Genomic DNA, 14,254 nt, shown 5'->3' on the forward strand with positions numbered 1-14,254 from the left:
CTAAGCCCAGGAAAAAGATAGCTACACGGGCCTGGAAGAATATTAACAGTGCCAATTTTGATAAAGCCCTGATAGACTCGGTACCAAATCTTCCCGCTAACCTAGAGGAAGCCACAGCGGCCTATGAGGATTGGATCAATGCCGCTTGTCACAGACTGGCCCCTGTCAAACGGTGTTCCCCCAGACATGGCCTTCCCTCCGACCCCTGGTTTACTCAGCACCTACAGGAGCATAAATCAGATTGTAAGAGGCTGGAGCGGCTCGGGAGAAAGGGGTACAGTTTGACCAACAAGGAAGTTTATAAAGCTAGTCTTAAAACTTATAAAAAATCACTTTAGGAAGCAAAAAAGGCCGATTTCTCCGAACAGATCACCGGAGCTAAATCCTCTGCGAAGGAACACTGTAGAACAGTGACCAACCTGATGAACCCCCCAAACCTATTACTCATAGCAGTCCAGAATTCTGTGATACCCTAGGCTCTTTTTTTCTGAACAAAGTTGAGGTCATTTTCTCCTCCATCAACAATCGACAGGGTGAGGCCAGTGATCTGGCAACCGGGTCAATGGTAACCACCAGCTCTCCCACGTTTAATAATTTCACCCCATTGGTGAAGGAGGAGGTTACCAATCTGCTTATGGGGTGCAGAACTGTTTCCTCTAAGGAGCCTTGTCCGGCTGCGGTAATTAAAATCTCCTTGAATGTCATTTCTAACACCCTAACTCCTTACTTAACCTCATAATGGGGCAGGTCACTACCCTATAGCTTGGAAAACTACCTCAATTCTGCCACTTAGTAAACAACCTAATCTAGATCCCAGTGATCCTGACGGCTATAGACCCAGCTCCCGTCTCCCCTTATCTGCTAAAATTATGGAGAAGGCCATGAACATACAATTAAGTTTGTTCTTGGAGAAAAAGAACACGTTGGACCCTTCTCAGTATGGCTTCCTCGCGGGACATAGTACGGAGTCAGCGTTGATCAAAGCCACAGGGGAGGTTTGTGAGGTGGTGGACCAGGGAGGCTCAGCCATTTTGATCATGCTGGATCTGTGGGCAGCCTTCGATACGGTCCATCACGATGTAATGATGGGTCGTTTATCGAAGGCTGGGTCCAGGTTGTGGCCTGGAATCTACTGAAATCTTTCCTGGCCGACAGAGTACAAACAGTAGATCTAGGAAGGGACAGATCTAAACCGTTCTCCCTCCCCTGTGGAGTCCCACAGGGGTCCTCCCTTAGCCCAACGCTTTTCAATATATATGTGTAACCACTGGCTGACCTCGTAAGATCTTTTGGGCTATTTTTAACCTCCTACGCAGACGATACTCAAATCGTGCTATCCCTGCTGAGAGGCAAAGAAGCGGAAAAGACCCCCAGCTTCCATGACTGCATGGTAGCAATAACTGGCTGGATGTCTGCCAACTGCCTGAAGTTGAACGAAGGCAAAACAGAGTTGATTTTTTGGGGAATAATCCCAACCTCTGGTCTCCAGCTTGGTGGCCTAGTGAGAGGGCCCTGTGCGTAAAGTTAATTTGGGGATGATCGTGGATAACACCCTCATCAGCGGAGTGGTGTCAACAAGTTTTTTTATCCTGAGAACTCAGCGGAAAATAAAACCCTTCCTCACGGAAGAAAGTGTCAGAACAGTTGTCTCATTCCTCATTCTGTCCCGTCTGGATTACTGTAACAGCCTGTATCTGCCCATTAATAATAAACATCTTAACAGGCACTGGGGGTAATGTGAGTCTCGGTCGGCAGGTGATGGCAGTCTAAAAGCCACGTTTTGAGCTGCTTCCTGAAGTCCTTCAAGTCTATGGTGGTATGCAGGTGGAGGTCGGTTGTTCCAGGACTTGGCGGTGAGGTAGGAAAAAGAGCGGGCTCCCCAGCGGCTACGACGAGTGTGGGGATGTGGGCCAGGGCCAGGCTGGAGGATCAGAGCTCTCTGGTCAGTTGGTGGAATGTCAGCCGGGTGTTGATGTAGGCGCGTCCTACATCTTATATAGTTAGCAAAACAAATTGATCAGTAGCTTTCCCCATAGCACCGATGTTGCATATCATGATGATTGGTTCTACAACAACTTTTGTTCTCCAAGCGGCCAGCCCAGTCCCAATTTGTCATTAGTTCTTCAGGAAAGCTTTCTTGTATAGCCAAGGATGTTATTCCTGTTAGTCAATATGTGTAATGGGCTATGACAAAAGTATCCATGATACAAAGATCTATAAGAAAGAATGTTCATTCCAGTTACTTTTGTCTTATTGTGAATTGTAGTTTGTACCCTTTTATATAACAGACATTTTTATATATTTTGACTCTTTGAAGTATACACTGTGTAGTATTGTTTTCCTTACTGAGTGTATCTCAATTTTGGGTGTGATCGTCGTTTAAGCAAATAATTTATTTTTGACATTTGTTTGTACTAAGCCACCAATTCGGGGCTTAAAGATAATTCATTTTGTATATTTGCACTATTACCTAATCGTTTAGATTAACCAAGCCTCCAAGGGTCTATTGGGTTGCCCATTTTTGTTCTGCATTAACAGCAATGGCGCAATTACATTATCCGTGCTAATACTTCACAATTGATTGTTCTCTAGACTACGCTCCCCGCAAAACCCACGCACATCTGGAATCGCTGGACTCCATACATTCAGGGCCTCATTTACTTGGATAGCTTGCCAGGATTTATGCTTTTCCATTGAGAAAAACAATAAAATGTTATGCATATTTTTTTTACTGAAAATAGCTCCACATTTATCATACGTCTTCCTGATGCACTGATATTGTTTTTCTCCAATACATAGCCTGAAATGTGCCCATATAGTTTGTATGGGGCCCAAAGAGAGATGTGTTGAACAACCTGTTGCCTATTTTATTAAAAAAAAGCTCCAGCAAAGAGGTTCGCATGCATCCTGGCAGTGAGAGGGTTAACGTTTACTGACCCTGACGGTGAGTTACTTGTCAGTCTTCTACAAGGAGTGTCTGCCTCCCCTCTTTGTCTTCTATTTTATTTGACTCTCTTTCAAACACTGCAGTTTCATTTTTCCCCATTCTCTATTAAAAAAATATATATATTTGTGTTTTCTGCAGGAATGACAGATATCAGATCTTTTATTTTATCAGATGTCAAAGACGAGGCAGAAGAGTGTTTGATCAATCATCATGACTCTCAGGCACCGCTGAGCATCGATCATCTTTTAGGCAAGTAAATGGCGCCCTATAGTATTTCCCAATGGTATTTCAATTGCAATCGGACACTTATTGGGGCTTATTTTTGCGTGGTGTAGAGTTTGTGGTTGATAAACTATCTCTGAAGTTCTTTGCCCTCTTATTGCAATGGTTGTATTGGATTAGTCTTGACCCCCCCCGGTAATGTCCATGTCCCCAATCTCCCCTCACCTTTGTGCCACTGCACCTATTTCTGCCCATGTTCTTTTATTTGAAAATATGTAAGTCCTGTACATTAAAAAGAAATGCAACACCATCATAAGCATTATGCATTTAATATTTACATTTCTAATTACAGATTTTGTGAAGCATTTTGCCCCTGTGTTGGGAGACTGTTACACAAAGTATTACCTCTGTGTCATAATTGAGTTTTCACAGATCTGATAAAATTTATAATATCTGATAACATTTAGGGATCACGACTACAACACCACCCTCTCGCCCCCCTCTGGTCTCCATCACTTCTTCCTGCATGTGCCCCCCTTTGACTCTCAGCACTGAAAGGAGCACCTCTGATCCTCGTCTGCCTTCTTGTTCCTAACACCACTTAGAGACCTTTTGCTAGTTGCTCGGAGCAGTATCCCGATGGGGATACTGCTCTGGGTAACTACAAGTTTTGGTGTTTCTCCAAGACCTTAATTACCATTGGACCTGATCATTACAGGCCCAGAGACACTGAACCAAGAACAATCACTGGAGATACGCTGCTGTAGGCAGCTGCTGTGCACTGCCCCTCCTAGCCCTCCTATGTAAGCATGGGGGTAGCAGAAGAAGCTCTCCCCAGGTGAAGAAAAAGAATGCCTTACCCCTCCACCCGTCCACTGGAAAGTGAAATAGGCCTCGGAGCATCTACATCTGCTCCAAGTAGGCTGTTAATGTTCAGATTTGAGACTGTTATCTTCAGAAGGGGGATACTATGCAGAATTTGGCCCAGTTTCCAAGTTGCACATGTTTCCTTTTCCAAGGAAAACAACTTGTAATCCATGTTATCTCATAGGGAGAAACTGTCTAGTATCGTAATTTCCATCCCAATGTCTCCCCGTGGAGATAAGGGAAACTCTTAAAAGGCCCTTAAGAGCAGAAAAGAGCCATCATTATGTCTCTCTTTCGCTAGACCTGTCAAAACAGCAGCACACTTGCCTGGTAGTATTAAGTTATCATCAGCGAAACCGATTCATCCACACATTTTCCCCAAAGCAACGCATGGTTATCGGCCCTACAATAACTTTTGATCTCCATGAGGTCAATCCAGGACCCTGTAGGTCTTCCATGGTGTCTATATCTTATCCCACTTTTTTTGGGCAGCCTCGTCTTGATATATCTGTTTACTCCAGTATTGGAACTTTCATAGATTCACATGCTTGAATCATTCCCCGTCATCGAGATGGGAGCCCCCAATATATAAAAAAGCAATGCTTAGATAAATACAAAACAGAAAGAAGGCCTAGGCCCATTTCCATTTTGTAGCCCTTAACAGTCATTATGTAAAAGAGGCTAAACTTTTCCCTGAACCAATCTGGACCTCTCACCCTCTCGAACACTCCTGAGAGAACCTTAGCCCCTCAGATTTTCTACCGCACGTTGTGCTAGAGAGTCTCTTTTGCGCTCTGCTCAAACTTTCTCTTGCTACTTCAGATTTGGAGATTTTTCCTGTGAATTTCATCTGCTGATCTCATCTTCATTGCTGACTAATAATTAATTCTACCTGAGAATGTCTGGAAAAGAGGAAAAGGGTTTGTTTAGAGCCTGTGTCACTTGTTCCAAGAAGAGGATCTACACCGATGACCCTCATTCCGACTTCATTTATTGTCTTTACCCGGACCATCAAGCTGAAGACAGTAAGGTATGTTGTACCTGTTCGAGTAAAACCCTAAGGTATGGCTTCAAAAGCTTAAGGCCAGAAAGGAGGTTATCTCCAGTGATAGCGATGAGGCATCCTCTTCTTCATAGAGGAAGAAATCATCTCATACTCATTCCTCAGAGGAGCGTCCTGAGAAGGCCCTCAACAAAGGTCACTCATAGGTCTTCTGGGCGCAGTCCCTCAAAATCTCCTCAAGATAGAGAAAAGGAGAGTAAGGGACATGCTTCGGGGGATAAGGCTGCAAATAAGACTGGTTCTAAGCCGTCTAAATCACCCGCTCAGGTCAAAAAATCCTTCAAGAAGCCTTCCTCAATGCCTCCTGAGGTAAAATCAACAAAATCTGTTTCGTCGACGGGATCATCGACGAAGAAAACTTCACGATCTGTGACTGATGACTCTCCGTTGACGATGTCAGTATCAATGCCGGTTTTCGACGCTGGTATCGCCGATGATGACGACTGCTCCGTTGACTGGATCGTCGACGAAAACAACGATGTCGGTGACTACGTCGTCGACGTTGGATAAGGCACTACTGTTGGTGTCGATGACGACGGTGACGTCAGCGATCTCGTTGACTGGCTCGTCGTCGAGGGGAAAAACACAGGAGAAGTTGGAAGTGGCCAGGAATAGGAGAATTACACCAGAATTCACCTCCCCGAGCAAGACTACACCTCTTGTATCATCATACCTGCTGGAGGAGCAGGATTCAGAGGAGGAGGATCAAGGCCCTTTAGGCTATGCGAGTAGCCATTCACAATTACATGTAAAATGTCAGGGCGATGGCTTTGAGGAGGAATACGGGGAGTATCAATACCCTCCCCAACAACAATACCGTCGGGGTTACCAGGAAGAGATGGTTGGCATGCCGTCTTTTTTTTTTTTTTTTTTTTTTTTAACTTTATTGAGAGATCATACCAGTAAATTACAAATTCATAAATACATACATAGATACATACATAGATACATAGAAATATACCATCAATAAAAAGAATAATAGACAAGTTAAATAACTACAATACCAATGAGTCATTGATTTTACACTCTAGCTGTCCTCCAGGCAGCTACTGGGGCCCAAAGTCGCATACCCATTTCCCTTGTCTTGGCTCCCTTTAATTCATATAGTGCTTCCTCGATGTTATGGATACCCAACATTCTACACATCCACATTTGAAACGTAGGTGCTTCTATATCCTTCCAAGCTGCACTAATTAAGATCCTAAGGATTGCTACAGAGATGAAAACTAAAGCTTCGGCCTCAATGCGCATATTTAGTTTCACATCACATCCAATTATTATCAGGGTTGGGGATAGATTAATTTTGACATCTAGCAGCCCCTCTAGAAACCGCTCTATTTCAGTTTTAATGCTTTTTAGTTTTTCGCAGCCATAGAACATATGTATGATGTCAGCTGGACCATTTCCACATCTGGGACAATTGCTATCTGCCGCTTTCCCCCAAGAGAATAATTTTTCCGGCGTATAGTATAGATTGAATAAAGTTTTATAGTGTTGGGCCCTAAGATTCGAGGAGCGCAGAAACCTTTTATCCATAGCTAGAGCCTTATCAAGATCAACTTCTGGATCCCCCAATTTTTTGGACCAGGCAGCTTCCATTTTACCCATATCGTCCATTGATGCTTCAATAAATATTTTATATATCTCCCTAATTCTATGACCCCCCGACTTCAGATACTCGAATAATTCATATCTCCTTGACAAAGTGATACGTGGCCTAATTGATTTAATTCTGTTGACAATCTGCAAGTATTTAAACTCTTGATAACCTTGTAATGAATAGTGTTGCCTAAGTTCTTCAAGTGTTCTACATTGATCTCTAATCATTATTTGCCCCAGCTCCACAATACCCTGACTCTCCCAGTGTCGCCACGCTCCATCCCTGCTAAGGTTTGGAACAAGTGTTGAGTTCCAGGATGGTGTACTATGATGAAAAGTGGGTATATCTAGGATTTGTTTAACAGTTTTCCACATATACCATACATCTTCAAGCGTCTTATACCCAAATTTCTTGTAATAACTCCTCTGGGTTCTCCTTAATAAGAGCCCTACTGCTTCACTTCCCACCAGTAGCTGAAAAATTGATGCCGTCTTCTTTATTGATGGACCTGCAGTTTATATTGGCGGACTACAGAAAGAGGTTCCCACCAACTCCAGAATCTCAAGAGGTACCGTTAGCTGCTCCGCACCCATGCCCCATTCCGAGTACTCCAGTTAGAAATAGGGAGTTACTGCCAGAGCCCTTGCCAAGATCACCTCAACCAATGCCTCAACAGGATCCAGTCACCATTGATGATGACCAAGAGGAGGGAGAGATAACGGACCCCAACAAGGAACGGGAATACTACCTTATTCCTTCGTCTTCTTCACTCCCTCCAGTGCGATTGATACACCTCCGGAGGACATCGACGGATTCCATAATTTGATGGAAAGAGCAGCAAAAAGATTTGAACTTCCAATGTCAACTACCCAAACTGAGTTTCTTATATGATTTCAAGGAGCCACACCGGAAATCAGTTAGAGCTATCCCGATCATTAGCCATGTTTGGGAGGAAGGCCTTAAGGTCATGAGGACACCAGCGACGATCACAGCGGTACTCGCCAGACTGGAGAAGAAGTATAAAGCTCCAGGGGACGATCCAACTTGTTTAGTGGGCCATCCCAAACCGGACTCTCTCATTTCCCAGGCTGCTCATCAGAAATCCAAAAATCCATCAGCTCCTATTACAATGCCTCCTGACAGAGAGGGTAGATGCTTGGATAATGCAGGAAAAAGGTTTTCTTCCTGGTCAGCTCTTCTGGTCAAAACTGCGAATGCCCTTGCCATTCTGGGCAGATATGATAGGCAGATGTGGTGTGACCTGACGCCTTACATAGACCTGATTCCAGAGGATAGTAGGCAGGAGATCAGAAAGATCCTTCATGAGGGAGAAAGGGCTTCGGCTGAAGTCATTGATTGTGCGATGGACATCACGACCACGGCGTTCAGATCGCTTGGAGGGGCGTCAGTGTTGCGCCATCAAGGATGGCTGAGAGCAACAGCTTTTAGACCGCAGGTCCAGAATAAGATCTTGGATCTTCCCTTCGATGGGGAAGCCTTATTTGGGAACCATGTTGACGATGTTGTGCTACAGAGTATCAAAAAAGATACAGATACCGCGAAGGCCCTGGGGACACTGCACTACCAGAAGGTGCCCTTTCGAGGAGCTGGAGGAAGAGGCCAAACTTCATATAGAGGGGATACCAACAGAAAAGATACCCCTCCTACTCTACATCTTCCCAGCCATACTGACAACAGTATGTCAATGACAGGCAGGGGGCTTTTCAAAATCCGCCCCTAGAGGAAGAGGAGGTCTTCAAGGAAAGGACAAATCGCGAAGACAATGACAACCTTCATGCTCCGCCTACATTTATCCCTCCCCCTCCAGAAGTTCCACTGGGTGGAAGAATTTCCTATCATCTTCATCATTGGCAAAATATAACTACGGACTGATGGTTCCTCAATCTAATACAATTTGGACATACTTTAGAGTTCCTTCAAATTCCCCTTTGTACTCCTCCAACATGTCAAGAGGTCCAACATCTGCATCCCATGCACTTGGAGATTCCGGCAATGCTCTGAAAGGGAGCAATAGAACCAGCGGCAATCTCCCAGAGAGGAAGGGGATTTTATTCCTGTTTTTTCATAGTCAGAATTTTTTTTCATCAATGGCCTCCTATTCTGGATCTGAGAACTCTAAATACTTATCTCAAAAAGCAGTCCTTCCGGATGGTTTCCCTCCAAGACATTCTGCTGCTCTTAAACCCAGGGGATCATATGACCACCTTAGACTTGCAGGATGTGCATTTCCACATCCCAATTCATCCTTCCCACAGGCACTATCTGGTTTGCTGTAGCCTAAGACCATTACCAGTTCAAGGTACAGCCATTCGGCCTCAAATCGCCCCCAAGAATTTTCACAAAATGTCTGGCTCCAGAGGCGGCTGGTCTAAGGAAACAAAGACACCAGGTGTTCCCGTACCTGGACGACTGGTAAATCAAAGCGCCTTCACGAGCATCGGCTCAGTTGTCAACAGTGGCATGTGTAGAATTGTTTGCCGAGCTGGGCCTGACTCTGAACACGGAAAAGCCATCCCTCCATCCTGCGATGAACTTCACGTTCTTGGGAGCGATTCTGGACACCACAGTAAACAAGGCATTTCCTTCCATGGATAGACAACAAAGACTAATCTCTCTATCCAAGACATTTGCAAAAAGAGAGTGTCTTTCAGTACGCCGTTACAAGTCGCTACTAGGAACAATGTCCTGTTGCATCCCTCTCGTTCCTTTCTGTCGATTGAGAATGCGTCTGTTGCAGGAACAACTGGATCGACACTGGGGTCATGCAGTGGGATCCTTCGACATTGTAAAAATCACACCGGCAATGGTTCAAGCAGTAGAGTGGTGGACCCAACAACGAAATATCTCAGTCAGCCTTTCTTTCCTTACCGAACCAGCTATGCTGGTTATTACCACTGATGCATCCCTAGAAGGTTGGGGGGCTTTACTTCAGGGCCTCCAGGTCAGTGGTCGTTGGAAGCTACAGGAACAGCAACTTTACATCAATCTACTAGAACTCATGGCAGTGGGATTAGCATTGCTGGCTTTCCTGCAGAGACTAGGATCGGCTGTACCAATCAGGACAGACAACACAACAGCAATGCACTATCTCAACAAATAGGGCGGTACAAGATTGCTCTCCCTGTCTCAGGAAGCCCAGAATATATGGGAATGGGCAGTTCGAAATGGAATATCTCTCAAAGCGGAACATTTTCTGGGAGATCAGAATGTCAAGGCGGACACTCTGAGCAGGCTCAAATCAACCTACCACGAGTGGGAGATCAATCAGGAAATACTATAAGACGTCTTCAGAAGGTGGGGAAAACCAACAGTGGATCTCTTCGCGACAGCCTGCAACAAAAAATGCTGGTTCATCGCAAGCTGGCTTCACCAACGGGGGTCTTGGGGGAATGCGTTTTTGATGGCATGGTCGGGCGTCTTTGCCTACGCCTTTGCTCCGATTCCCCTCCTGCCACGCATTCTGACGAAGATCTAGAGAGAACCGTGCAGAATGATCCTGATAGCCCCAATGGTGGCCCAGACAACACTGGTTCACAGAGCTTCTTCTGCTGTCGGAGGCTCATCAATTCACCTTCAGCCAATACCTACACTTATGACGATGTCACAGGGACAAGTACTTCATCCAGATCCGAAATCACTATGTCTAGCACTCTGAATTTCGACATTTTAAATATTTCATCTGAATGCAAAGATATCTTGTCAAATGCTAGGGCTGAAATTACAAACAAAACATACAGGATGAAATGTAGAAGGTTCTGTATATGGTGCCAGGAGTTTAATATTCATCCTTCGGCAGCTCATGAGATCATCCCATATATTCTGCTCTTAGCAAAATCTGGTTTAGTGCATGCATCGATAAGAGTGCATCTGGTCTCTATATCGCGTTACAGAAGAACTTCATCGTTGTGGTCTGAGAGACTCATCAAACAATTCATGAAGGGATTATTTCATACTTTTCCTCCTCCACCACCTCTCTGGCAGCTAAATACTGTATTATCTCAACTAATGAAGCTGCCCTTCGAACCCATTTACAGAGCGGATCTCAATTTCTTATCGTGGAAAGTAGCTCTACTACTAGCACTCATTTCGGCCAGAAGAGTTGGGGAGATACAAGCTCTCACCATACAGGAACCTTTCTTGCAGTTTAAAGATGACCGGATAGTCCTCAGAACTAATCCGAAAATTATACCCAAGGTGCCATCAGACTTTCATTTGAATGAGCCTCTAATTCTTAAGTTTTTTTCCTGAACCAACTACTGCGGCGGAAAGAGCTCTGCACTTGCTGGATGTCCAGCGCTGTCTCAAATTCTATTTGCAAAGAACGAAACCTTTCCACAAGTCATCGCAACTCTTTATGTCTTTTAGTGCACCCAGGAAGGGTTGTCTTCTATCCATAAGGGGACTTGCCTGTTGGATTTCCAGTGCAATTCAATATTGTCATCAGGCGTCTGGGAAGCCATTGAATGCACAAGTTTGTGCTCATTCTACGAGAGCAGTGTCTACTTCCACTGCTTTGTTTGCTGGGGTACCTGTCTAGGATATCTGCAGGGCAGCCACCTGGAAGAGTACCCGCACCTTCACCAGACATTACTGCCTGGATGCAGCCGCGGATAAGGATGTGGCAGTGGGACAAGCGGTGCTGAGAAACCTTTTCCCGTGACGGTTAGCCCTCTTTACCATCCCTCCTTCCTTTATTCATTGCATGTTCACATTTTAATGTAACTGTCTGTTTCTTGTCATATTTTAAAATTAATAGATGTTGTTGTTACCAAAGAATATGTCTAGGCTATGCAATACCTGCGAGTTTTAAGACAAAACATATACGTGGTGCAGTTTAAAGTCGCATTCTGGCTTATGTCCGTTTCAGGCACAATAAAATGTGCTACTTACTGCTAGCTACTCTGATTCAAGCATGTGAATCTATCAAAGTTCCAATACTGGAGTAAGAAAACAAGTTACTTACCTAGAGTGAAATGGATTAAATCAAGTGGTGAATGAAAATAAAAAATAACTATCTTCACTCAAATCAACCTGTATCGCTGTGTGAAAATAAGGAATCGCCCAACTGACCATAACGGGTCTTTTGGAAGGGAGGAACATATGCTCACACCCCCACTTTTACCTGTTAATATGAGGCTGGAAAGGTCCAGAGCCTTGAGCCAAGTTCCTCCAACATCCTAAGGGAATAATATCCTGAAGGAATATCTCTGGACCATTTGCTTTTTCCTTTAATTGCAAGGTACTTACCTGTAACTGTTGTTCTCCAGTATTGGTAACTTTCATAGATTCACAAGAATCTTTTAGTACGATTGTAATTTTCATCTAGTATGACCAATTTAGTGGAGGGCAGCCCCTAAAAGGAGGTAAGGTCAGCAAGGAGAATTTCCATACCTCTCCAAAACTCCCTCTGCCCAGGGCATTCCCATAGTTTAGGAAGGAAGTTTTCTCTCTTTATAGATCCTGCCCTACTTGTCTTAAGTAAGAGAGCTCTGGCGAGGCATGCTCTATGTTGAACCAATTGAAAGCCAGAGCGTACAGCTACCTTTCGTGGGGATATTAGTGTCTTCTCTCATTCCCCCTCCAAATCTTCCTCCCTCTTTTCTTTCAAGGACTCTAAAGGGTCTAGTGGATTGTTGATTATCTTTTTACATATTAGGGATAGTGCACTGTGTGTAAGGGGTTCTATTAGCACCATTTCCTCTATTAGATTAGCATCTTCATCTATCCATCCCGTGGATTTGTGCTGCCAGGTCATGTGTTAATTGTAGATATTTATAGATTTCAGGTTTTGATAAATCATAGTCTTTCTGAAAGACCTTCCATGGTATAAGCCCATCACTTCTTACTAATTCCTATTGTTTCCTATCCTATCTTCCCGACTTCTTGACTGATTAGAAGAAAAGTCATGACATTTCTGTTCACTTTCCTTGTCCTGTCAAACCCAGTAAAGAACTGTTTGCAATTTAGAGACCGATTTCTCATTCATGGAAAATGGTACTCACACTCTCCATACATGGTGAATCTTGCCAATGAGTACAGGAGGGCCAGTCATGCAATATGACATCTCCACCCGCCTCTTTCCCCAGGTTCCCTATTATGCATTCCATGGAATGCATCTCGCAATGTGATGGTCCTACTGATGGACAGCTTTACGGCTGACCTTGCAGTCAGACAAGAACATTGCAATTTCTCCTTCCTCAAGGTAACTAAAAATACAACAATTATTTTTTAAACTATAAATAAGCAGCATCTCTCCCTATTGACTACATGTACACAATGTATTGCTTGTATACAAAACACCCATTACCTTTAAATGACTATGATAATTAACAGCTATAACCAGTAACATCAGAAGGTAATGTATAGACAGGGCATGTGTTGATGGTGACCTTCATTCAATTTCACATCTTCCTGATTGTTTTCTCAAAACCACAGCCACTATTCCTAACCTTCCCTTCTTCCAATGACTTCTTGTCTGCACAATCTCCACCAGGAACTTGCACCACCTTCTCCTCATTCCAGACAGAGCACTCCACTACACATTTCCCACTAAATACCCGCATAGGCTTAACGAGCATTGGCATAGCCAATAGGTCTTGCCTTTTAGACCGTATAAGTATTTTGCCATGCAGCACACGTATATAATTAATATATTGTAATTGTATTGTAATTGCATTTATATAGCTCTTACTACCCCTGATGAGGCGTCGAAGCGCTTTTTCGGCGAGCAGCACACTATTCCGGGACCCAGAGAGGACTAGTGTTGAATTAGTATAGTGAAAGATGCAAGTACATTTTAAGTGGTGTATAGGTTAGTCAGTTATTTGGATTTGGAATGATAGCAGAAGGATAGAGGAGGAAAAAAGGTTTGTATTTATATAGCGCTTGTTACCCCTGATGGGGTGTTGAAGCACGCTACTCCGGAAGCCCATAAAGGATTAGTGGTGAATTAGTATGGTGAAATATGAAAGTAATTTCAGTGGTGGATATTAGTCAGTTATTTGGAGTGAGAAGGATAGCGGAGGAATAAAAGGGGAAGAAAGGTTTGTATTCATATAGCACTAGTTACCCCTGATGGATGTTGAAGCGCTTTTCTGGCGAGTAGCACGCCACTCCGGAACCCATAAAGGATTTGTGTTGAAAATTAGTATAGTAAAATATGAAGTAATTTGAGTAGTGGATATGTTATTCAGTTATTTGGGTAGAGAAGGGTAGGTGGCAGGATAGGGAAAGGAAAGAGGTTTGTGTTTATATAGCGCTTGCTACCCCTGATGGGGTTTTGAAGCGCAAGTAGCACGCTACTCTGGAACCCATCAGGATTAGTGTTGAATTAGTATGATGAAACATGAAAGTAATTTTAGTGGTGGATATGTTAGTCAGTTATTTGGATTGAGAAGGGTTGGGGAGGGGTAGAAAAGAGGGAAGCGGTTAGAAAAGTTTGTTTTTGGGGATCGGTATAGTAAAAGAGGGGTCAGATGATGCAAGGAGGGTTAGTGTAGGAGAGAGTCTAGAATGGGTTATTTTGGGGATCATA

General features: G+C 43.9%; 2 protein-coding genes across 3 annotated transcripts in view; one reads left to right on the forward strand and one right to left on the reverse strand.

The window, feature by feature from the left end:
• The window catches only part of LOC144772324 (uncharacterized), a 517,545-nt gene that overhangs the window by 90,481 nt on the left and 412,810 nt on the right, over positions 1–14,254 (reverse strand). The window lies entirely within an intron of this gene.
• LOC144772326 (uncharacterized) overlaps positions 1–14,254 on the forward strand; it is a 124,577-nt gene that overhangs the window by 52,582 nt on the left and 57,741 nt on the right. For both annotated transcript variants that reach the window (XM_078656567.1, XM_078656568.1), the window contains exon 4: positions 3,086–3,196. In XM_078656567.1, coding sequence (XP_078512693.1) covers positions 3,086–3,196 — 111 coding nt within the window. The remainder of the gene's footprint in view (positions 1–3,085; positions 3,197–14,254) is intronic.

The sequence above is a fragment of the Lissotriton helveticus genome, chromosome 8 (genome assembly GCF_964261635.1).
Source record: "Lissotriton helveticus chromosome 8, aLisHel1.1, whole genome shotgun sequence".
NCBI lineage: Eukaryota > Metazoa > Chordata > Amphibia > Caudata > Salamandridae > Lissotriton > Lissotriton helveticus.